The sequence below is a fragment of the Myxine glutinosa genome, chromosome 3 (assembly GCF_964187855.1).
Source record: "Myxine glutinosa chromosome 3, kmMyxGlut1.1, whole genome shotgun sequence".
NCBI classification, from domain to species: domain Eukaryota; kingdom Metazoa; phylum Chordata; class Myxini; order Myxiniformes; family Myxinidae; genus Myxine; species Myxine glutinosa.
Window position 1 is genome coordinate 12,209,424 of NC_136263.1, and position 23,391 is coordinate 12,232,814.

At 47.3% G+C, this 23,391-nt stretch overlaps 2 protein-coding genes across 2 annotated transcripts in view; one reads left to right on the forward strand and one right to left on the reverse strand.

Moving 5' to 3' along the window:
- The window catches only part of LOC144891184 (disintegrin and metalloproteinase domain-containing protein 9-like), a 76,583-nt gene that overhangs the window by 26,955 nt on the left and 26,237 nt on the right, over nucleotides 1–23,391 (reverse strand). The window lies entirely within an intron of this gene.
- Nucleotides 18,769–23,288, forward strand: LOC144891109 (uncharacterized). Its single transcript, XM_078773495.1, has 2 exons — nucleotides 18,769–21,976; nucleotides 22,511–23,288. The coding sequence occupies exons 1-2, from the start codon at nucleotides 18,824–18,826 to the stop codon at nucleotides 22,985–22,987; spliced, it is 3,630 nt and encodes a 1,209-aa protein (XP_078629621.1). The 5' UTR covers nucleotides 18,769–18,823; the 3' UTR covers nucleotides 22,988–23,288.

Sequence of the window (23,391 nt, forward strand, 5' to 3'; positions counted from 1 at the left end):
TTTAGCCTTCAACTCGACGAGACCACAGACGTTTCGAATTTGAGCCTGCTCATCTTATTTGTGCATTATGTCAAAGGAGACGAGATCAAGGAAGACTTTCTGTTCTGCAAGCCTCTCATAACAACGACAAAGGCAGCTGACGTGAAGAAGCTTGTGCACGAATTCTTCAGAAGCAACGGCCTCTCGTGGAACATGGTGTCTGCAGTTTGCTCGGACTGAGCTCCAGCCATGCTGGGATGCAACTCCGGTTTTGGAGCGCTGGTGAAGGCCGATGTACCACACATCATCGTCATGCACTGCGTCCTGCACAGACACACGCTGGCATCAAAAACCCTGCCTCCAAAACTGGCCAATGTTCTGAAAATCGTCGTTGAAACTGTGAATTACGTGTGAAGCCGTGCTCTGAATCATCGCATCTTCAAGGAGCTGTGCAATGAAATCGGCTCTGAATTTGAAGTCCTTCTCTACCACTCTAATGTTCGATGGTTATTACGAGGGAAGGTAGTGAGCCGTGTTTTTGCCTTGCATGTAGAATTAGCCCTGTTTTTGCGAGAACACCAGCATTGCCATGCAATGCACTTCCAAGAGTCAGAGTTCATCCTCGCCTTGGCGTACTTGGCTGACATCTTTGACGCACTCAATCATCTCAATTGCCAGATGCAGGGAGGTGGAGTGAATGTCATCGACTCCGAAGAAAAGCTGAGCGCTTTCCGAAAGAAGTTACCGTTGTGGAGGCGGTGAACAGAGAATGACAACTTCGTGAACTTTTCGCTACTGGAGGAGTGTGTGAGCAGGTTCGAAGATGGGTCTGAAGTTGGAGGCACTGCTGTACCGGGGGAGCTGAAGCAAGCGATTGCCACGCACTTGGATGAGCTGGGAAAGTCATTCGACGGCTACTTCCCTGACCAAGAGCAATACCCAGCATGGGTGCGGCAGCCGTTTACTTTCGACGTTGCAATGGCAGATGTCAACGACCAATACCTCGACGACCTCATCAAACTTCAGCAGAGCCAGACTCAACAACAACTCTTCGGCACAACAACGCTCTCAACGTCTTGGTGCCACCAAATGGAAGGGTATCCTCACATCGCTAAAATTGCCCTTGAGATCCTCACACCGTTCGTTACAACGTATCTCTGCGAGCATGCGTTTTCGAAACTGGTGGACATTAAAACAAAGAAAAGGAGCAGGCTTGCATGCGAAAATGATTTGAGGGTGGCCCTTGCCAAAACAAAACCACGCATTTCCCAGATCGCCTCCCGAAAAGAAGAACAGAAAATGCATTAAGATGCAATTCTTCTTAAAATGTTTGTCAAATTTGAGGGGTTCCGCGAGTGTTCGGTGGGTTTCGTTAGGGTTCGGAGCCTTTAAAAAGCTTAAGAACCACTGCTTTATTTAGCTCATGCAGCATGGTGAGATCAGATGTTGTGGTGTTTCTGAGCTTACAGGAGGGGGAATGTGTGGAGGGGTTGTACCCATGATTTGACCCAAGGTACTCCCAACGTATTAGCAAAATTTGGTGGAGATTGGTTCAGCTCATTTTCATGATTTTTAGACGCATACACTCATACATACAATTTCCTTGTTGAGGGGAGTGGGGGGGGGGGGGAAGGGGGGGGGGGTGCTTTGAGGGAATTTTTTGTGCCCTGGACCTGAACATGGGTACCCGCTGCACATATAAAGAATCTGGTGGAGATTGGCCTCGCCGTATATTTTCTAAGACTTCCAGATGTAAACACATACATATAGAGACTTCTCTTGTGGGGGTAGTGGGAGATTGGGGTCGATTTTGTTGAGCCCTTGACCTGAACATGGGCATCTCCAGCACATTTGCAAAACCTGGTGGAGATTAGCTCAGCCTTTAAAAAAATATGATTACACTCGCCACCAAGTCATATTCATCAGATATAATTATAGGTGGGCCAGAAAGCTCTTGGGACGCTGGTTCTAAATCTGTATTTGGTTCTTGTGATAAATCAAATATGATCGGTCTCATCATAAAAACTAGGTGTGCTGGAGTAAAACCAAAAATAGATTTAGAACCAGCGTGCAAAGCTGATCTAGAAAAGTGTGATGAGAGAAAAAGTTCAATTTCGTCGATCGGTGTACACACACACACACACACACACACACACACACACACACACACACACACACACACACACACACACACACACACACACACACACACACACCCTTCAGAAAGTATTCACATTTTCTTTTTTTCTTGACTTTTTGACATTTTTTCTGTGTTACAGCCTGAATGTAAAATGGATTAAATTGAGATTTTTTTTTGTCCTTGACCTACACATAATAAATGTCAAAGTATAATTTTCTTTCAGAAATTTTTACAAATCAATTAAAAATGAAAGGTTAAATTTCTCGAGTCAATAAGTATTCAACCCCTTTGCTATGACACTCCAAATTGAGCTCAGGTGCATCCAATTTCCTTTGATTACCCTTGAGATGTCTCTACAAATTGAATGGAGTCCACCTGTGGCCAATTCAATTGATTGGACATGATTTAGAAAGAAACACACCTTTCTATATAAGTACCCACAGTTGACAGTGCTTAAAACATGCAGTTGACAGAGCAGAGCAGGAACTGTCCTGCAAAATATTCTGTGGTCTGATGAGACGAAAATTGAACTCTTTGGTCTGAATGAAAAGCACTACATCTGGCAGAAACCGAGCACAGCTCATCACCAATCTAACGCCATCCCTATCACGAAGCATGGTGGTGGCAGCATCATGCTATGGGGATGCTTTTAGCAGGAGGGACTCACTGGGAAACTTGTAAGGATAGAGAGAACAATGAATGGAGCCAAATACAGGCAAATCTTTGAGGAGAACCTGCTTCAGAGTGCAAAAGACCTTAGACTGCAGCAAAGATTTATGTTGAAACAGGACTATGGCCTCAAGCATACAACGAAAGCAACACTGGAATGGTTTCAGAACAAGAACGTGAAAGTACTTGAGTGGCCCAGTCAAAGATCAGATTTGAATCCCATTGAAAATATATGGAAAAACTTGAAGATTGCCATTCACCGACACTCCAAATCAAACTTGACAGACCTTGAGCAAATCTGCAAGGAAGAATGGGAGAAACTCCCAATATCCAGATGTGCAAAGCTAACACACACATTCCCAAGATGATTTGAAGCTGTAAACACTGCCAAAGGCGCTTCTATGAAGTCTTTGGGGGCTGAAAAATGTAAATTTGATATTTCTGTATCGTGGGACCGCACTATTCGCGGGGGTTATGTTCCTGGAAAATGGCACGAATTGAGAAACTGCGAATAGAGGGAGCATTGTTTCCATGGAAAAAGGGGGGATAGGTTCCCGAGTCACGAAAATCCATGAATAGAGAGGATCAAACTGCGAATAGAGAGGCAAAATCTGCGAATGGTGAGGCAAATCCTGAGAATGTAAACGATAATCCGCGAAGGTCAATGAAAGTCATGGAAATGACAAGACAAAACCTGTGAATGTCGGCGATAATCCCGCAAATGGCAAGAGAAAACCTGCGAATGTTGGCGATAATCCCGCAAATGGTGAGGCAAATCCCGCGAATGTCGACGAAAACGCGAAGCACACGGCAGCGAATGTATAAGCAGGCCATGCTCGCGGCTCGTAGAAGATGTTTTTTGCTTATGTCAAGTTGCTTTGTGCATGTCTAGTGAAAGATGGGTTTTATAAATGTGTCAAGCTAGCGGCGTGTGGAAATTTGTTTTTTGTGCCCCTGAAAAACCGAAAATTCGCAGAACACAGCCGCAAATAGGAAAAAAACTGCGAATTTGCGGGCCACTTTTCCATGAACAAAGAAACAGGTCACATTTTATCAACCGCAAATAGCGGGGTCTGACTGTATTTCGTTTTCATTAACTTTGTAAAAAAAAAGAAGAAATCTCACACCACGATATATATATACACATAAAATTTGAAGAGGATATTGTTACGTGCTCCTCCCCGACCCCCTGGTCACGGTGTACCTCCGAGCCCCGAGAGGAGTCACGGCAGAAAAATGTGTTATTCTGTATGTCAAAGATCAATGGAGAAGCGACCCCAATTGTTACTCACAAACAAATATTGTATTAAGATCACACAAGAATAACAGTACAACAATAATAGTATTCAAAAGTACAATCAATATGTCCTATGATGGTACCATCAGTTTTGTAATATATAACTCACTGTGCTCCAAGTGAGTGAAACAAGAACATCCCCAATGTCTCTTATTCCCGGCTTCAAGCCAACGTTGATTCGCTCCAGTGATCGCCAGAGCAATGTCCAATCGAGACCAGAATCCCGTGCGGATGGCAAGTACAGTCACCCAGCCGAAGCTATACAAAGGCGCCCTCAAGGCGACTGGGAAATCCAAAGGCGCCCTCCAGGTGACGGGGAAGTCACACCCTCGGGTATGGACGTATTAACCTTCAAAAAGCCACGTCACACACACACACACGCCAGATCCACGGCTGAATGCGGTGAAAATGGTCGAAGGGAGAAGAAACCGTGAGCGAAGCGCAAGTCCGGCGCGAGTCAAAACAGCCGACGGCCCGGTCTCGTGGCGCACCAGCACGACGATGATTCTCTCCTGAATCGATTGCAAATCCTGACACGCAGGTTAATCTGTCACAGCGATAACCACTCTGTCGCAGGAATCCCTTTCCTAGGAAACCCGAAAGTTCGCTAGTGACTGTTGTTCGCCAACGTTCGCTCCAGACCGCAAATAGTTCGGCTCCTTCTTGTCCGACTCCCTCGCTCCGCCCTCTTTTTCTCCTCTTCCTCTTCGTCGTCCGGTTCCCGATCCGGTTTCCTGTTTCTTTTAACATTAACTTTTTTACCTTTTGAAAACAGTTCATGAACAATAAACCTTTTGAAAACAATAATAGTACATGGAATTATAAATATTTACAGTGGATGAAAACCACCACAACGGAAGTGACGAATCCGTAACAATATATATAATCTATGGAAAATACATACATATATATATATATATATATATATATATATATATATATATATATATATATATATATATATATATATATATATATATATATATATATATATATATATACATATATACATGTATACATGTATACATGTATACATGTATACATGTATACATGTATACATGTATACATGTATACATGTATACATGTATACATGTATACATGTATACATGTATACATGTATACATATATATATATATATATATATATATATATATATATATATATATATATATATATATATATATATATATATGTATACATGTATACTGTATAATTTATATATATATCTATATATATATATATATATATATATATATATCTACACACACACACACACACACACACACACACACACACACACACACACACACACACACACACACACACACACACACACACACACATATGCATGCTTCATACACACATCGTTAAAAGTGTATAATGATGGACACATTTTTATTTTCATAATCTCGCGAGATTCCCGGAACCCCTGGACAAAGACTTTTATAATGACATGGGTTTTATTGTCCCGGTCAAGTCGTGTAAAAAAAAGAAGTCGGAAACAACAGCAATGACCCTCGGGACCTTCATGACAAATGTCCTTGCTCGAGACACTGCCACATATTTATTTGGGCCTGTATAGACAATAGACTGCTGCTTCAATCATTGCCAAAAAAAAAACAAAAAAACCTGGGTTTGAAGTAACAACATGCCTTCTGCATATGTGCATTTATTTATAATGCACCATGGTTATATAGCTTGGTCACATTCCAAATGCACTAACCCATAAGCTGACACCAGAGGCCTGAAGCCTGAGGACTGAAGTATGAGCCTGTACTTACTGCGGCCTTCACAATTATGCCAATGACACCTATCGTTTCCTACCTTTCAATATTTGATGATGATCCTTTTAACAGGTGCTTTGGTCATTTACCACTGAGCGGAAAACTTACAAGGAGGGCATTGCGATTGTGAATATGACAGCTCCGAAGATGTCCTTCGTTTTGCATATCACCAAAATGGTGGCCGTGTGATTGTTCAGGTTACAATTGTGGGTGGAGTCAGGCAAGCTGTCCAACCAATGGGTGGAAAGGAGCATTACATGTGGATGGACTGATAAACAAGCATATTATTGTCACGCGATCCCTTCGGTTAACACCAGGGCTCGCGGATGACCAAACGGCTTTCATGGAGGCGACGATCAAATACGGATTCGGCTATAAGAGCACGGGAGGAAGAATGAAGGGGGAGGAAGCGGAGGCGCATACCTGTAGAGAGAATGAACTCAAATGGGAATCCGGGTTTAAAAGAAAATGGAAAATAATACAAGGATTTATTTACAAGGAATCGCGGGACAGAAAAATACACGCCGGTAATAAAATGTCCTAATCGGGACGTCCCCACACCTCACTTCGGAAACAAGACAAAGGAAAATGAATTAATAGAATAACTGTCCCGTCGTGTACTTGTGAAATGTGGTGCGTCTTAACTGTCTGTAGTCCTGTCCACCGTCCAACGCGGCTCCGAGCTCCGGCGCGAAGAAACCCTCCGTCCGCTTCGCCCACACTCTGCTCGGCCCCGAGCCAACCCGCTCGCCCCAGCCTCGTCTGCTCCACGGCACGCCTCGCTCCAAACTCGTCGTCGGTCGCACACGAGGTCCGTTCACTCACAGCACCAAAAGCACCGAGCACCGCTCCAAGCATCGAAGATCACGAACCAACGACCACCAGTCAAGAACGCAGGGAGGAGCGCGAATAAAATCCAGGCAGAAAGAGAGTGAAGCTCGACGGACGATCTCCAACACGAAGGGGTCCAGCGCGAAGAGAAGAGCTAAGAGAGAGAGACAAATGTCGTCGAGCGAGTCCTTTTTGTCACATCGCGTGTCACGTCAGTTCTGGCGCATTACCATTCAGAGCCTCGATTCTTTGTGGTCTCTCGAACCTTCTGCCACCACCGGCCCTTCTCCCTCCAATCAACAACCTCCTTCTAAGGACCGGATTGGCACCCTCCATGCTGATTGGCTGAAGGTTCGCGCCTTCCGCGCCAACCAATCACACCTTCCCTGGGCGTGGTTATTGCTTGCTACGATGCTCGTCGCCCATGGTGGCATTGTACGCGGCTGCTGCCTGCTTGTCTTTCCGGTCAGTCATTGTAAGGGGAGGGAATTATTTAATGTGTGCACTAAGGACCTATCGAAGTGTTTAAATGAGTGCGTTGCCATAAGGGACACAGGTTTGGGGACAGGGGGAACGACAAACAAAGGAATCTTATCCATAATCCCTGTACTACTTAGCACGCCCCGCCCCCTCGTGGCGGGGACACCAATACAGGTTATACCGACATCCGGCTAACCATAGAAATTACAGGTAGATTCCCTATCGCGACAGTCGAATACCTACCAATACAGATCTATCTGACTCTATATATCACTCTTCCCAAATTCATAACACAGCCCCCCCCCCCCCCCCCCAGAACCGTAGCTCCTGCAAGGTTCACTGCAGGCACTACCATTCCAGTCTTAACACTCACTGTCTCACACTTAATTAGCCTATGAAATAAATCAGGAGGGCTGTAGGAAGTGAGCCGGATCTTCCCACCTGTTCTCCTTAACATGCTACTCCCCTTAACCATCATGCAAATATGTACAATTATTATAATTTGTTGTTCCTGTGGAGGGAGGAAACAAACAAACAATACTCAAAACGAACTTAACCACAACCCTTAACCTTAACCTTAACTTCAAGAATTCAAAACTCTATTAAACATTTGTACAACACCTTCCTAAAGACCGCATCCCCGGTGGATGCCACAAGACGCAACCTTACCTGTGGGGCCATCCCAATGCACCCCTAAATTTCCGCGGGCCCTGTTCTGGTGTTACAGGTGAGTGACATGGCTCGGTGGATTTCGCCCTCTTCATACAACACAAACCCCTTAACCACTCATACACATTCCAAAAATCATTAAACACGAATCATTACCAGCACATACTTATTCCACCCCCCTACAGGACCATGGCATAGATGTCATAATCATGTGTGTGCATTTCTCTCAACTAGGCAGCGGGGAGGTACCGCACAAGTAAGATGGTGGGGGCACTTCAGTCTGTGGTGCCTGCAGTCCAAAAACAAATCACTTGACTCACAAGTTCATTGCCCCCCCCCCCCCCTTTACCTCTTGGCCCCATGACAGCCAAACAGCCCTTTCTGCCGTTACCCCGCCAGTGAGGGTCTCCACACACCAGGCCCTGTCGCCTCCTGCTTCAGCGCAGCTACACGGGTCGCCGGGAGTCTCCCTTACCCTAAGGCGCCGAAACAGACCCTCCACCAACGAGCTCCAATTTCCAGATACCACTGGCTGCCAGGGGTAATTGCCGCAGAGGGGGGGACTGCAGGCATCACTCCTCAGAGCTTGATCTGTACCTGCGGACACACACACACACACACCTTCCCCACCCACAAAATCCCCAAAACACATTTCCTCCCCCGCTGCCATTCCATTCTCAACATATTTCCATAGATGGTACAAAAGGTGTTACAAAAAGTTGCCACGGCCTGCCATTGTGAAATCCATGGTTCACATTTTACTATTACACATTTTCAAAACACAATAATCACTCATACTCAATGTCCAACCTCACGACCACATAGAAACACATAAACTCTACACATTAACAAACGCCACCCACAAAACTCTTTGGCACACATTCCATCCCCCTCACCGGCCATGTCATCACTCTCACCCGCCCCCAACTCCAAATTACATGTCCCCCAATTTGCATAGCAAGTCCTGAAGCCTGGGACAGTAACTATCGAGGCCTTACCCCTACCTTGATGTGCAGGTAATTTTCCGGTTGGTCAGGTCCAAAGGTGCCATCCACCCATAATATCGCAAAATTTATCATCGGGCCGACCAAATTTTCACCAAATTTCACTTTTGTCCCCACTATACTGGCAGGTATGTGGATCCGCATCCAACGGTGAACCGTTCTAAAAAACTACATGTGGCTACGACAGCTCCGCACCTCTACCGTGCAAGGGTCATCGGGACAAGCCGAGCAGTCGAAATGCCAACATGGCCCATGAGTGTCCATAAGGGTGCGACCCACCGTCCATCCTTCGGCCCCCCTGCGAGGAACACGGCTGCAACAGCCCCAGCTGGCCAATGTGGGGAGCACCTGCTGCCAACAAACACTACCGCACACACAACCTCGGCCCTGGGGGGGGACGGTCGCAGTGTGTGGCATTCCCCTCACGTCACCTACGCCGCCCTCATCCTCCAGTCCACAGACCTGCAGTCCCCAGTGCCCACCCACGCTTGACCACACCAAGGTCCAGTCAACAGCCATGCTCCACCAGGAGACCCACCCAGAAGACACGGTCCACACACCTCGGACACCCAGAGCACCACGTTGACCCCCAGACTACACAACTCCATCCCCATGATCCTGCGTCCCAAATATTGGCGCAGTCGCCCCCACAGCCAGTTGAAGGCTATGTCCTGCTAACCTGTCAATTTTTATCACAGCCTCCAACACTTTGGTCGACAAACCTGGATAAATAATGGTGACACTGCTGTCATTGACCACCATGACATTTCAAAATTCATCCTTAAATTTGCATCTAACCCTCAGATTACCCATGCAAAACATTTTTCACATTTTACTAATCTCACCAAAGAAGGGTGCTTCTCCATACATATGTCAGCCGAGCATGGCCCATATGCTCGGCTCGTTACCAATTCCCGATACATAATTCCCATGGCTCTCTTCCCAAACCAAGAGTCCACAAATCATAACGAGACATCTGTGGAAGATCATTCTCGCCATCATGTTCCACAGATGCCCCAATGGTTGTCCGGTAGGCTATGTCCATCCCTGTCCATGCAGATCGACCCGCATCCATGGACCAGCACAGCATGGCAGGTCACCACATGCTGGCTGTCCGAGAATCTCAGGGAGAGGGTGTCAGGCCGCATGCCCGGGCGGTCACCACATCAGGCCCATGTTGGACGTCCGTGGTGCCACCACCAAAGCTGGACCCACAACACCTCCCCCTAGTGGTCCTCAATAAATGCCATCCCAGGCTTGAGAAACCACCTCCGACCCCCTGGAGGTCTTAACCCCCACCAGGGTCCAGTGACCCTGCCAGCCTGAGCCAGACGCTCGGGCGGCGGCCCGCTGGACAAGGGACGCCACACTCCACCAGACCCCCCCCCCCCCCGTGGGGCCCAGGTCGTACGACACCCATGGCTGGACCCCACATCCAAATCCTGCCAGCCCAGCCCCCAGCTGGCTGGCATACCCAAATTTCTAAAGGGGCAACTTTTTCCCGAGGCCATCACCAATGACCTCGCCTGGTCCAAATTCCACAACCCGGGGACCAACTCCTCCAATAAAAATTTTTATTCCCACCTGTGCCAAACCGCAGCGACAGGTAACAACTCCCTTAGGTTGTTATGCCCCTCCCTGCAGCTGATCCACATTCCCTATGTGGACCAATTCTGCTGAGGCTCTATCTCCCGATTCCTCTCTGTCCATATCAAGCCTGGAGCCAAAACACTCCCCCAACTGGTTATTCAATTTCGGAGCCTCCGTTACCAAATTGTAGTGCATGGTGAGGGTCCCCTCGGTCACCTCAACCACCTCCTCGGAACGACTCAACTCCTCCCCCAAACTCCTTTGAGACTGATCAACCTTTACTTCCATGGGACTGTCCCAGGTCCCCAGCCGCTGTGTCACATCATTTACATTATCATCCCCCATCAATTCCGGCTCCGACAGGTCGTCCCCAATAAATAACCGGTCCGGTTCCATTACTTGGACCCCCCCTTTTGTTATCTCCTCTTGCTCTGCACCACTGCACCTGTGCAGCAAAGACTCCAATCCATCCCCCGGTTGAGGTGTTGTGGTATCCACCGGCCCCCATAAACCTCCAGGCCACCATGTATCAAACATTTTCCATTAGAATTTCCACATTCCTCATTCACCTCTTGGCATTCCTCATCTACCTGTAGGCATTCCCCATCTAAATTTCGACACTCCCCATTCCCTTCCAATTTTAATTTAATTACCATTCCCGGCTCCTGAGCCCCGTGCACATCTGCATGGGCCGTACTCTCCCCCATTGTCCCAGTTAACTCCGCCCATTCAGATTCATTTTCTGCCACCCTTGGCTCCTCCTGGGCCCCATGTGAATCATTCCTTTGTTCTTTCTTTATCTCATTCGTTTGCTCACATGGGGTTTTCGTTTCTTTAATCTGGGCATCCAGTTTTTACTACCTCCCCTTATTATCCCCCTCAATTCATTACTCATTTGCTGAATTTCTCCCCTGGTTTGTTCTCGGGGCCGTCTCGATGGAGGGGAAAGCTCCATCCCTACGCTGAATTCCGCCATCTACATCCGACTCACACCCAAGGCTATCCGCACCTTCCATTCTTTCTTCCATATTGCTTACCTCTTCCATCCATAAAGAAGAGGTCGCTTCCCCGCGCGGCTTTTACCAGGAACAGATTTAGATTTTAACTGACGCGCCGTTCGCGTCCCCCGCACTGATCGACTATGCAAATTTATCGCCTCCGACTACGAAAAAAATTTGTCCGAATGTCGGGCGCGATGTACGCTGACCGTGTCGATCTCTCGCCGCGGACAAAAAAAATTGTCCGACGGGCCCAGATCCCACTCCTGACACCAGTTGTCGCGCGATCGCTTAGGTTAACACCAGGGCTCGCAGATGACCAAACGGCTTTAATGGAGGCGATGATCAAATACTGATTCGGCTATAAGAGCACGGGAGGAAGAATGAAGGGGGAGGATGCGGAAGCGCGTACATGCAGAGAGAATGAACTCGAACGGGAATCCGGGTTTAAAAGGAAATGGAAAATAATACAAGGATTTATTTACAAGGAATCGCGGGACAGGAAAATACGCGCCGGTAATAAAATGTCCTAATTGGGACGTCCCCACACCTCACTTTGGATACGAGAGAAAGGAAAATGAATTAATAAAATAACTGTCCCATCGTGTACTTGTGAAATGTGGTGCGTCTTAACTGTCTGTAGTCCTGTCTACCGTCCAACGCGGCTCCAAGCTCCGGCGCGAAGAAACCCTCTGTCCGCTTCGCCCACGCTCTGCTAGGCCCCGAGCCAACCCGCTCGCCCCAGCTACGTCCGCTCCATGGCACGCCTCGCTCCAAACTCCTCGTCGGTCACACACGAGGTCCATTCGCTCACAGCACCAAAAGCACCGAGCACCGCTCCAAGCACCACGAAGATCACGAATCAACGACCACCAGTCAAGAACGCAGGGAGGAGCGTGAATAAAATCCAGGCAGAAAAAGAGCGAAGCACGACGGGCGATCTCCAACACAAAGGGGTCCAGCGCGAAGAGAAGAGCTAAGAGAGAGACAAATGTCGTTGAGTGAGTCCTTTTTGTCACCTCGCGTGTCACGTCAGTTCTGGCGCATTACTAATCAGAGCCTCGATTCTTTGTGGTCTCTCGAACCTTCTGCCACCACCGGCCCTTCTCCCTCCAATCAACAACCTCCTTCTAAGGACCGGATTGGCGCCCTCGCACTGATTGGCTGACGGTTCGCGCCTTCCGCGCCAACCAATCACACGTTCCCTGGGCGTGGTTATTGCTTGCTACGATGCTCGTCACCCATGGTGGCATTGTACGCGGCTGCTGCCTGCTTGTCTTTCCAGTCAGTCATTGTAAGGGGAGGGAATTATTTAATGTGTGCACTAAGGACCTATCTAAGTGTTTAAATGAGTGCGTTGCCATAAGGGACACAGGTTTGGTGACAGGGGGAACGACAAACAAAGGAATCTTATCCATAATCCCTGTACTACTTAGCACGCCCCGCCCCCTCGTGGTGGGGACACCAATACAGCTTATACCGACATCCGGCCAACCATATAACTTATTACAGGTAGATTCCCTATCACGACAGTCAAATACCTACCTATACAGATCTACCTGACTCCATATATCACTCCACCCAAATTCATAACATTATTATATAGATAAGGCCAGGCCCTTGGATGAGGTTGTATGGAAATCAAGTGAATGACAAGAAAAATGAGTGGATTATAATCTGAGTTTCAAGAACATTAGTAGACAGAGGACAAGCACAAATGGTACATGACATATGAACCCGATGGGTTCAGATGGGAAGCTGCACACGCCAAGCCAACCAAAACTGGTTTGGTTAAACTTAAAACAAGTTAGTATAATCCGTTTGAAATATTGGTAAAGCTACGTGAATATTTGTTAAAAACATGTTCCTTCATTAATGGACTATATTTGAAAGCAGGTAACATGCCAGGACACTTTAAGGTGAAGTGTGGAAAGATTCATTAAAACACGTTCTAAGCCCCAGGCAGTGTTGCTAAACTGTGGATCACGTGCGAATCCAGCTTCTTGGAGCCTGACTACTGATTGGGATTAAGATTTTTAAATTATGTCTGCCAACGAAGGTGGGTGGGTGGAGGTTATGTTTTCATCCCTGTCTGTTTTGTCTGTCTGTGAACAGGATATCTCAAAAAGTTGTGTACAGATTTGAAAGTACAGATTAGGTGGATATGTTGCGTCTGCGGAAAGGAAGAATTGATTTGATTTTGATGAAGATTCGAATCCGCATCAGAAAACTTTTAAAAGTGATTCTTCACCATTGAGTGATAGGGCCAAAAACAATATTAAGCTTATTGCATGATATCTCAAAAAGTTGTGGATGTGTTATGACAAAACTGGGCCTCGGCCTGCCCGACTTGTGCGCTTCCCAAGTCAATGTAATTAGTGGTTGGGCTTAATGCATGACTTCCGGTTAGCTTTGTAGCGGTTGCCGCTGAACGTACATAATCGCCTTACACCTGCCGAGGACGCAACCACGGAGCGATCGTTGTGCCGGGCTCGCCCAGACCGCCCGGAGACGCTCAGTCTCGCCTTTCCCGGGCATGCCCGGACTCGCCTTTCCCGGGCATGTCCAGGCACGCCCGGCCCGTCCGGCGACACCCAGCCTCGCTGTTCCCGGGCATGTCCAGACTCGCCCAGGTCTCCCGGACACGCCCAGTCGCGCCTTTTAAGGGCAAACGCTCCGGCATGAGATATTCGAGTGCTTGTATATAATGCTGCCCGATAAACGGGCTTTTGAGTTTTACCCGAGTTGATTTGATGCAATAAAGAAACTCGGACGAATTCCAGTTTTTTGTCGCGTCCATTCTTTCGATTCGAGTTGGAGCACAGCTCCTTCAGCTTTTTAATTAGTGAGTTTAAATGCGGGCGATTGCGTGGCCTGGCTATGTGTCTATGGTGTGGTGCCAAAAGGGACATAGGAAATAAATTAGAGGTAACGACGGACAAGGGATAATTACCCATAATCCCTGAGCTAATTAACATACCCCACTCCTCATAATGGGGACGAAGATACACTGAAATCCCAACAAACGGTCTATCGAATCCCTACTTATAGTACATTGAGGTGGTTCTTCTTCTTCATGACAATGGGAGCATGCTAAGCTATACACTCTACCTGGCCTATGGTATCCCTACCCCCTACAAACGTAACAATATTTAAAAAAAGTTGTGGACGAATTATGACTAAACTACGTAGATGAGTTGGTTCGGTGACAAGAACAAGCGGTTTGATTTTGCTTCAGGTCCGGGGATCCAGATTCGACCTATCAGTGGGATACAAAACAAACTGTTCAGCCAGGTGGAGGTATGTGCTCTACCGAGTGCCGTTCTAGTTATTTCTGAGCTGCTCATAAGGTGTTACGGTTATATTTATGACAAAAGTGAAATAGTGACACCATAATTGGTGTAAAAAAGAAAACCTGCACAATTAATTTGGATCCACTGTAGGACAATCAATGCCTTCCTTGTGTTGAGAGGTTTTTGCCTCACTTGACACGCTTGCCATGTGCATGGTTGTGAGAGTGGGCAACTACTGGAATCGAACCAAGCCCACAAATGGAGGAAAAAAAACGAGACCCAACCCATCAACCTATCAATTCGTTGTTTGTGTTGTTGTTGTTAAGCCCTGGACTGTTCTCTCGAACGAGCCTGCAGCACGAAGCCAGGTGATCAATCTCCCAGGTGCGACCCAGAGATCCCCCACATCCGGGATGGCGAACCGTCACCTTCACGAAGTCAGGGCCACGACAGAGTTAGAGAGAGAGGGAGAGAAGAGACAGACAAGAGGGAAAGGGCCGGTCCATGGGGACCGATCAGCACTCTGACCATGACTGAGCAAGCAGGGAAGATTGCAGAAGATTTGGCCTGACTTGCGTTTGGGAGGGGGGGGTGGGGAGGGGCGGGTACAACCGCCATGAGGAGGCATCCCAGATAGTTAACCGCACAAGTAGTTCTCACACTTCAAGTTCACCACCATCTCTTATCTTCCCCCATCCAAAACCTTGATGTTTTCTACCCCCATTAAAACACCCCAAATCCGCCTCTTTAAATCCCCAACTTCTTTCCTGAAATTCCTAGTAGTGTTCATTTGCTTTATACCGTGTACCCCTCCCTCCTCCCCAGCCCTCTCCCTTCCACAGATCTACCGACGTCCTTGTTCTCTACTGTTATTGTGCCTGTGTGCTTCCCTCTCTCCCGCTCCCTTCATTGTATGTTTATATGTCTGTGCATGTTTTCATGTTCAATGTGTTAGCTCTTCCATGAGCCTCGATTCTGTATACAAAAAAAGAAGAAGCCTGCAGCGACTCGAGTTGCTGCCGAAGTTAGAATGGACCGCATGGTGGAGCTCTAACTCTATATGAGACAGCGAGACCGGCTTTCTGAAACAAAAACAAACATGATTTGGAGTCAAGGTTGTTAAAAACAACCTCAATAGGGGAAACTTATGATGCAACATCATCACATGTTCCGACGTGTCCCTCAAAAAGATGTCTCAATAAAGTTGTGTGAAATCGCATTGCCAAAACAGCCCTCGGTTTTACCAAACCTTGGCTAAAACGCCCTTCCTAAATGGCGAATTTAAATTGCTAAGCACAGCATTGAAAAGAACATCAAATGATGTCTCGCTGGATTTTAACGTCCAGAAGTTTTCATTTCCTCACCGTGAGCTCATCAGCTTTCGTGAGCAACATTTCTCATGATCCCAGGAAAATTGCTGCTCGTTGTGTGGCAATCATGGACTATCTACTTAAGGAAAACTTAAACAGACTTCCTTTTGCAATCTCCTTGACAGTATCAAAGTCATCCCGTGCTGGTGAGGATGGGTGGGCAACAGGGCAGGGAATTGAGATGGTGGGTGGTAGGAGAGGAGGGGCGCGACGTGTGGGTATAAAAGGACAAATTTCCATGCGATGCACCTGCTCGGCCTAATTAGACAATTATTCCCACTCTCAGGGAAACGGGCACAACATACTCGGAGTCATAATTAGCGCGTCTCCACACGTCTTCTTCTTCGATACATTTCCGACATTTGTTGCGAGGTCTTGGCGAGGACCACAGAGCGCGCCTCCTCCCGTTGCATCCTCAGCGGACTCACCCAGAGGAGGTCTCTTGTGCCATCTATAGCAGGGAGATGATCTGCCTGGTACACTTCAAGATCATGTGATGGATTTCAAACCAGAGGAGGTCTCTTGTGCCATCTATAGCAGGGAGATGATCTGCCTGGTACACTTCAAGATCATGTGATGGATTTCAACCCTTAGGAGGTCGCTTGTGCCATCTATAGCAGGGAGATGATCTGCCTGGTACACTTCAAGATCATGTGATGGATTTCAAACCAGAGGGGGTCTCTTGTGTCATCTATAGCAGGGAGATGATCTGCCTGGTACACTTCAAGCTCATGTGATCGATTTCAACGCAGAGGAGATCTCTTGTGTCATCTATAGCAGGGAGATGATTTGCCTGGTACACTTCAAGATCATGTGATGGATTTCAACCCTTAGGAGGTCGCTTGTGCCATCTATAGCAGGGAGATGATCTGCCTGGTACACCTCAAGATCATGTGATTGATTTCAACCCAGAGGAGGTCGCTTGTGCCATCTATAGCAGGGAGATGATCTGCCTGGTACACCTCAAGATCATGTGATGGATTTCAACCCAGAGGAGGTCTCTTGTGCCATCTATAGCAGGGAGATGATCTGCCTGGTACACTTCAAGATCATGTGATGGATTTCAAACCAGAGGAGGTCTCTTGTGTCATCTATAGCAGGGAGATGATCTGCCTGGTACACTTCAAGCTCATGTGATCGATTTCAACGCAGAGGAGATCTCTTGTGTCATCTATAGCAGGGAGATGATTTGCCTGGTACACTTCAAGATCATGTGATGGATTTCAACCCTTAGGAGGTCGCTTGTGCCATCTATAGCAGGGAGATGATCTGCCTGGTACACCTCAAGATCATGTGATTGATTTCAACCCAGAGGAGGTCTCTTGTGCCATCTGTAGCAGGGAGATGATTTGCCTGGTACACTTCAAGATCATGTGATTGATTTCAACCCAGAGGAGGTCTCTTGTGCCATCTGTAGCAGGGAGATGATTTGCCTGGTACACTTCAAGATCATGTGATGGATTTCAACCCAGAGGAGGTCTCTTGTGCCATCTATAGCAGGGAGATGATCTGCCTGGTACACTTCAAGATCATGTGATGGATTTCAACCCAGAGGAGGTCTCTTGTGCCATCTATAGCAGGGAGATGATCTGCCTGGTACACTTCAAGATCATGTGATGGATTTCAACCCAGAGGAGGTGTCTTGTGCCATCTATAGCAGGGAGATGATTTAGTGCAGCGGCATAGCAAAAATTTAAGAAGAATTGTGCATTTTGTGATGGAAGCACCAAATTTGGCACAATGATAGAATGTTATATTTAGAACATTTTCAGATATGGAACCACTTTGAAATTCACCCAAGGTCGCCGCCATATTGGATTTCAAAATGGCGGCTTTAAAAATCTGTAACCCTTAGGGGGGGTGGCGGAAACAAATCCTACAGGCACAATTATTGCCCCATTCACCCTATATCTTTTCTAACATCAGTAGACACATTACAGCGGCGATTCTGAGCTCAAGGGAACATCTAGGGGTCTGGGGAGTGAAAAATTTGAAAATTTCGGCCAAAAATACCCCTAAAAGAGGTCATTTGGTGTCAAATTTCAGGGGGGGTCGTGTATTGTCCTGTAGATAAAACATGCTGGTCCGTTGATTAACCCCTAATTAAACGACTTTTTTGTTTGTTTGCTCCATCCAGGTTTCAATCATGTCGAAGCAGTTCAAGTTAGTTCATATTACCAAGCATGTAACTTCAACGCCAAAGACGCCACTGGACTGGGAACTCTGTGTTCTGTGTCAAGTTGATATAGGAGAGTCCCTACAGTGTCCTGCTGTCACGAAAAGAACTGATGCAGGTGCTGGATACACGACACTTGAAGACAATCTATCAGCATTCAATAAACGAGGCAAGCTGCCACAAGACGTGGACTTGCAACGACTGGATGAAGGCCAAGGGATAGCTGCCACTCTAGCTGCCCACCAAGCCAAGTGGCACAAGTCATGCAGGGTGAAATATAACACTACCAAGCTACAGCGGGTACAGAAGAGAAGTCATTCAGAGGGAAGCCCTATCCCCAGTACAATCATAGATAAGTACAAGCTTACTAGGTCTCAGGCAGCTTGTGTTGATAGCATATGCGACAATTTGTGCTTCTTCTGCCAGCAAGAGCTTGGTTTGGAGTTTCATCAAGCAGCGACATTGGAACTAGATAAACACGTTCGCAAGGCTGCAGAGTTTCTTCAGGATACCACTTTGTTAGCCCAACTGAGTGCTGGGGACATGGTCGCAAGAGAGGCCAAGTACCATAAGAAATGTTTGACATCCCTATACAACCGCGTGAGGGCAGCAAAAAAGCTTGCTGAGCAAAGCCAGAGCACGGTAGATGTCATTTCAGCAATAGTCCTTGCTGAACTGGTAACGTACATAGAGGAAACTGCTAAAGAAGAAGACACTGCTCCTGTATTCAAAATGGCAGACCTCATCAAGCTCTACACAATGAGAATGGAACAGTTCGGAGTTGTGCTGGAAACACGAGTCCATACAACCAGACTCAAGGAGCATATCCTGGCACACTTCCCTGATCTGCAGGAGCACAGGCAGGGAAGAGATGTCCTGCTGGTGTTTCAGGAAGACATTGGCAGTGCATTAGCCAAGGCATGTCAACATGATATTGACAGTGATGTTGTGCACCTGGCACGAGCTGCAGGGATTATAAGGAAGGATATGTTCCAGTCATCTCAGCCTTTCAATGGGTCCTTCTCAAACAAATGTCAAGAAGAGTCTGTGCCACAACTGCTGCTGACAATGGTCTCCATGATTTTAGAGGGCGCAGGCATCAAAGATCAGGCATGTCAGTCATCGGCATCGGCGTCTGTGACAATAGCTCAACTTCTCAAATACAACAGTGTGAAGCATGAGAGGAGAGGTGCAGGCACAGACGTACGACACAGCATTAGTCAAGAGACTCCTTTGCCAATATATCTTGGCTTGATGCTTCATGCCCATACGAGAAAGAGGGAACTGGTTGACACATTATCTGGACTAGGGATCAGCATTGCCTATGATAGAGTGCTACGGATCTCTGCAGAGCTGGGGAACGGGGTCTGTCAGCGCTTTCGGGCGGAGAAGGTGGTCTGTCCCCCAAAGCTCCGCGGTGGAGTGTTCACCACATCAGCTGTGGATAATATAGACCACAATCCCAGTTCCACGACAGCACACGACTCCTTCCACGGAACTGGTATTTCATTGATACAACATCCAGACTATGACAATCAAGGCACAGACCGAGGTATTGTCATCATCGGGGGTGTCTCAAATGTCAAGACTGTGGAGGACCTTCCACGGTATTACACAGATGTACAACCAGTTAGTTCACTTGCCAAAAGCCACCCTGTACCAGCTGGAACCCAGGCGTCGCTGCAGAGGAATCCTGCACAAGCTGAACTGGATAAAGAGAAGAGGTGGCTCCAGACTGTGAAGGATGCATGTGACAGTGGTGACACACAGAATCCAGGAAACATTTCTTGGGCTGCACATCACGCAGAGAACCAATCGGCCAAGGATACTAGTATCACAGTCACACCCACTGCCTTGCTTCCCCTCTTCCATGACCAAGCCCACTCAGTGGCAATGATCCGCCATGCCATGGATGTCGTGAAAGCAGCGATCAATGAGCTAAACCCTGGACAGATACCCGTCGTCACACTGGACCAACCACTTTATGCGATCGCCAAGCAGGTGCAATGGAACTGGCCAGACACACATGGTGAAGATCTCTTTGTGGTCATGCTGGGTGGTCTACACACAGAGATGGCAGCTTTGAAGACAGCAGGAGACTGGCTGCAAGACAGCGGTTGGACACAGGCATTGGTTCAGGCAGAGATAGCAACAGCTGGCACAGCAGACTCCTTCTTGCGTGCAGCTCACGTCAGCCGTACAAGACGCGCCCACCAAGTAACTGTTGCTGCCCTACACATACTGCAGCATCGTGCATATGACATATACAACGAAAGAGCAACTGCAAGAGATGAGGAACCATTGGAGTTCGAGGCATGGTGTGACCAGAGAGCAGCGGCATGTCCACAGTTTCAGTACTGGGCCACTGTACTTAACCTGGAGCTCTGTATACTCCTCTACATACGTTCACTGAGAGAGTCCAACTTCACGCTGTACATGGACACCCTACCAGAGCTAGCTGCATGGTTCGCTGCATTGGGCCATATACACTATGCTCGCTGGTTACCAGTCCACATCAGGGACATGGTTGGCATTGCAGAGAAACACCCAGATGTTGCTGCCAAGTTCCATGCGGGGCACTTCACATCCAAGAAGACTAGGCATGCTTTCTCCGCCATCTCCCTAGACCAGGCTCATGAACAAAACAATGCCACGGTCAAAGGCGATGGCGGGGCAGTGGGCCTAACTGAAAATCCAAGTGCCCTTCGACGGTGGATGGTGGCTGGCCCCGAAGTTGCTCGGGTCATCACAGAATTTGAGACCTCACAGCAACTGTGCCAAAGGGGAGAGCACACCCACCACCATGAGCAAACCGACAGTGTGCAGAAGAAGTTCGTCCAAGATGTCCGTGCACTGACAACAGTCATCGAAGAGATGGGCAGCCCCTTTGAAGAAGAAAGCACAGATTTGCTGGTCCTGGGCACACTGGAGATCTTGGGCCCAGCTGTTGTAGATACTGTGCGTACAGCTTTACAGATTGGGAGAGATCAGTTCCATTCATTTGAGAAGGAACGTCTGGCAGACAGATCCAAGCCACTCAATGATGTCATCAAACGCAACAAACTCCCGTTGTTTTCATCCATCAAGGTCAAAGCTGCCCAGAAGAGCAAACAACAAGTAGCCTCTGCAAAGAGTGATTCAGAGCTCTTCTCCAGACTATACATCGCATGCCAAACCAGAGATGGGGGTCTCGAGCAGTTCTTCAAACATGAGAACAGCGCACATCCGCCAGCACTCTCGCAAAATGGACAGCTCCGCTTTGGTTCCAAAGCTGACTTGTTGCAGCCCTTAGAACAGCTTGTCGAAACAAAGTCAGACCCACCACAAGTATCTTCTGTGATCCTCGATGGAGCTGTAATAGTTCAAATGCTGAGCCCAGGCCAGACCAAAACATTTCTTGACTATGCCACAAAAGTATTCGTTCCATACATTATGTCACAGCTTCAACATCGATCTCGTCTCGATCTAGTGTGGGACCGCTATGCAAAGTCAGGCAGCCTGAAGGCAACTGCAAGGACCAACAGAGGCAAGGGAATACGCAGACGTGTCACTGGCTCTGCCCTCCTACCAGGCAACTGGCACAGTTTCCTCCGTGTCGACGAGAACAAGGAGGAACTCTTCAGCTTTCTGTCTAAGCAGGTCACGGAGTCCATCGATGTGCCAGACAAACAGCTGATTGCTACTGACGGTGAACAGGTAATGTGCATGATGTATGTTAGTGTGTGTTAGTGAAAGTGTGTGTATGTGTCTGGGTGGTGAGAGTGGGTGCGTGCCTGCTTGTGTGTTTGAGAGTGTGTGTACAATCTTCTGTGGTTTCAGTACATATTATACAATGTATTATTGATTTATGCTGTTGTAGAGTAAATTCTTACCCACATATGTGTATTCTTTTCATATAATTTAATTTTGATTATATAATCCCGATTTGTATTATCTATTCGGAAGAATATTTTGTATTGTATATATAATCTTTAGCTGTCCACGGTACACTCCCTCAAATTGTTAAGAAAGGCCTATTGGCCATAGTGTTCTTGAATTGCTTTTTTCTTTCCTGGCATCTTGGGGGAGTGTACACGAACAGGCTACTGTTATATGTGCAATGTCATATTGTATGATTTCATGTGTTTGATGCCAAGTAAATAACAATAATAATAATAATAATAATAATAATTGCCCTGTATTTATGTACTTGAAATAATGTACTGAAATAAATTAATAAATGTTATGCAGATTCATATATGCAGTTATGCAGACATAGCAGCACACGAGCTGTCTGCTACCCTGGGACCAGACAAAGCCAAGGCACTGCCAATCTTCCATGCAATCACAGGGTGTGATACCGGCTCGAGCTTTGCAGGTCGTGGCAAGAAAACAGCATGGGCAGTATGGGAAACTTTTCCAGAAGTGACCAATGCATTCCTGGACCTGGCATCTGCACCAAGTGAGATCTCTGAGGATACACTGGCAACCCTGGAGAGATACGTAGTGCTTCTGTACGACCGCACATGCACATGTTCTGAGGTGAATCTGGCAAGAAAGAAACTCTTTGCAAAGAAATCTCGATCCATTGAAGCAATACCTCCAACACAGGCCGCCCTAGTACAACACGTGAAGAGAGCAACTTACCAGGGTGGACATTGTTGGGGACAGTCTCGTCCCACACTGCTATCTCCCATCACCATGCGACTGGGGGTGGGTGGACAATGACGGACAGTTCGATCCTCTGTGGACAACACTACCAGAAGCTGCCAAATCCTGCTATGAACTCATCTGTTGTGGGTGCGAAAAAGGTTGCAGTGGGAGATGCAAGTGCAAGAAAGCGGCTCTGAAATGCACAGCACTGTGTGCCTGTGATGGTGACTGCTCACATTGAGTTGGAACTGTGACACTTGGCATGACTTGATGCAATACGCTCGCTAGTTCTCTTGCTGAACGTGTGTATACAATGTACGTAATATGGGATTATCAGTTGCTTATGTGCATTAAAACATATTTCAATACAACCATTCAATTCATTGACCTCAGAAATGTACATCTAGACACCAGAATCAAGTATCTAGCTGGCATAGAACCAGAGATATCGGTCAGCAGATTTTCGGAAGCCGCCATCT

Excerpts from the sequence above, each read along its gene's own strand:
- LOC144891109 (XM_078773495.1), top strand. The coding sequence starts at position 18,824 with ATGGTCGCAAGAGAGGCCAAGTACCATAAGAAATGTTTGACATCCCTA. Across the intron at positions 21,977-22,510 it reads TTGCTACTGACGGTGAACAG|ATTCATATATGCAGTTATGC; the intron begins GTAATGTGCATG and ends AATGTTATGCAG.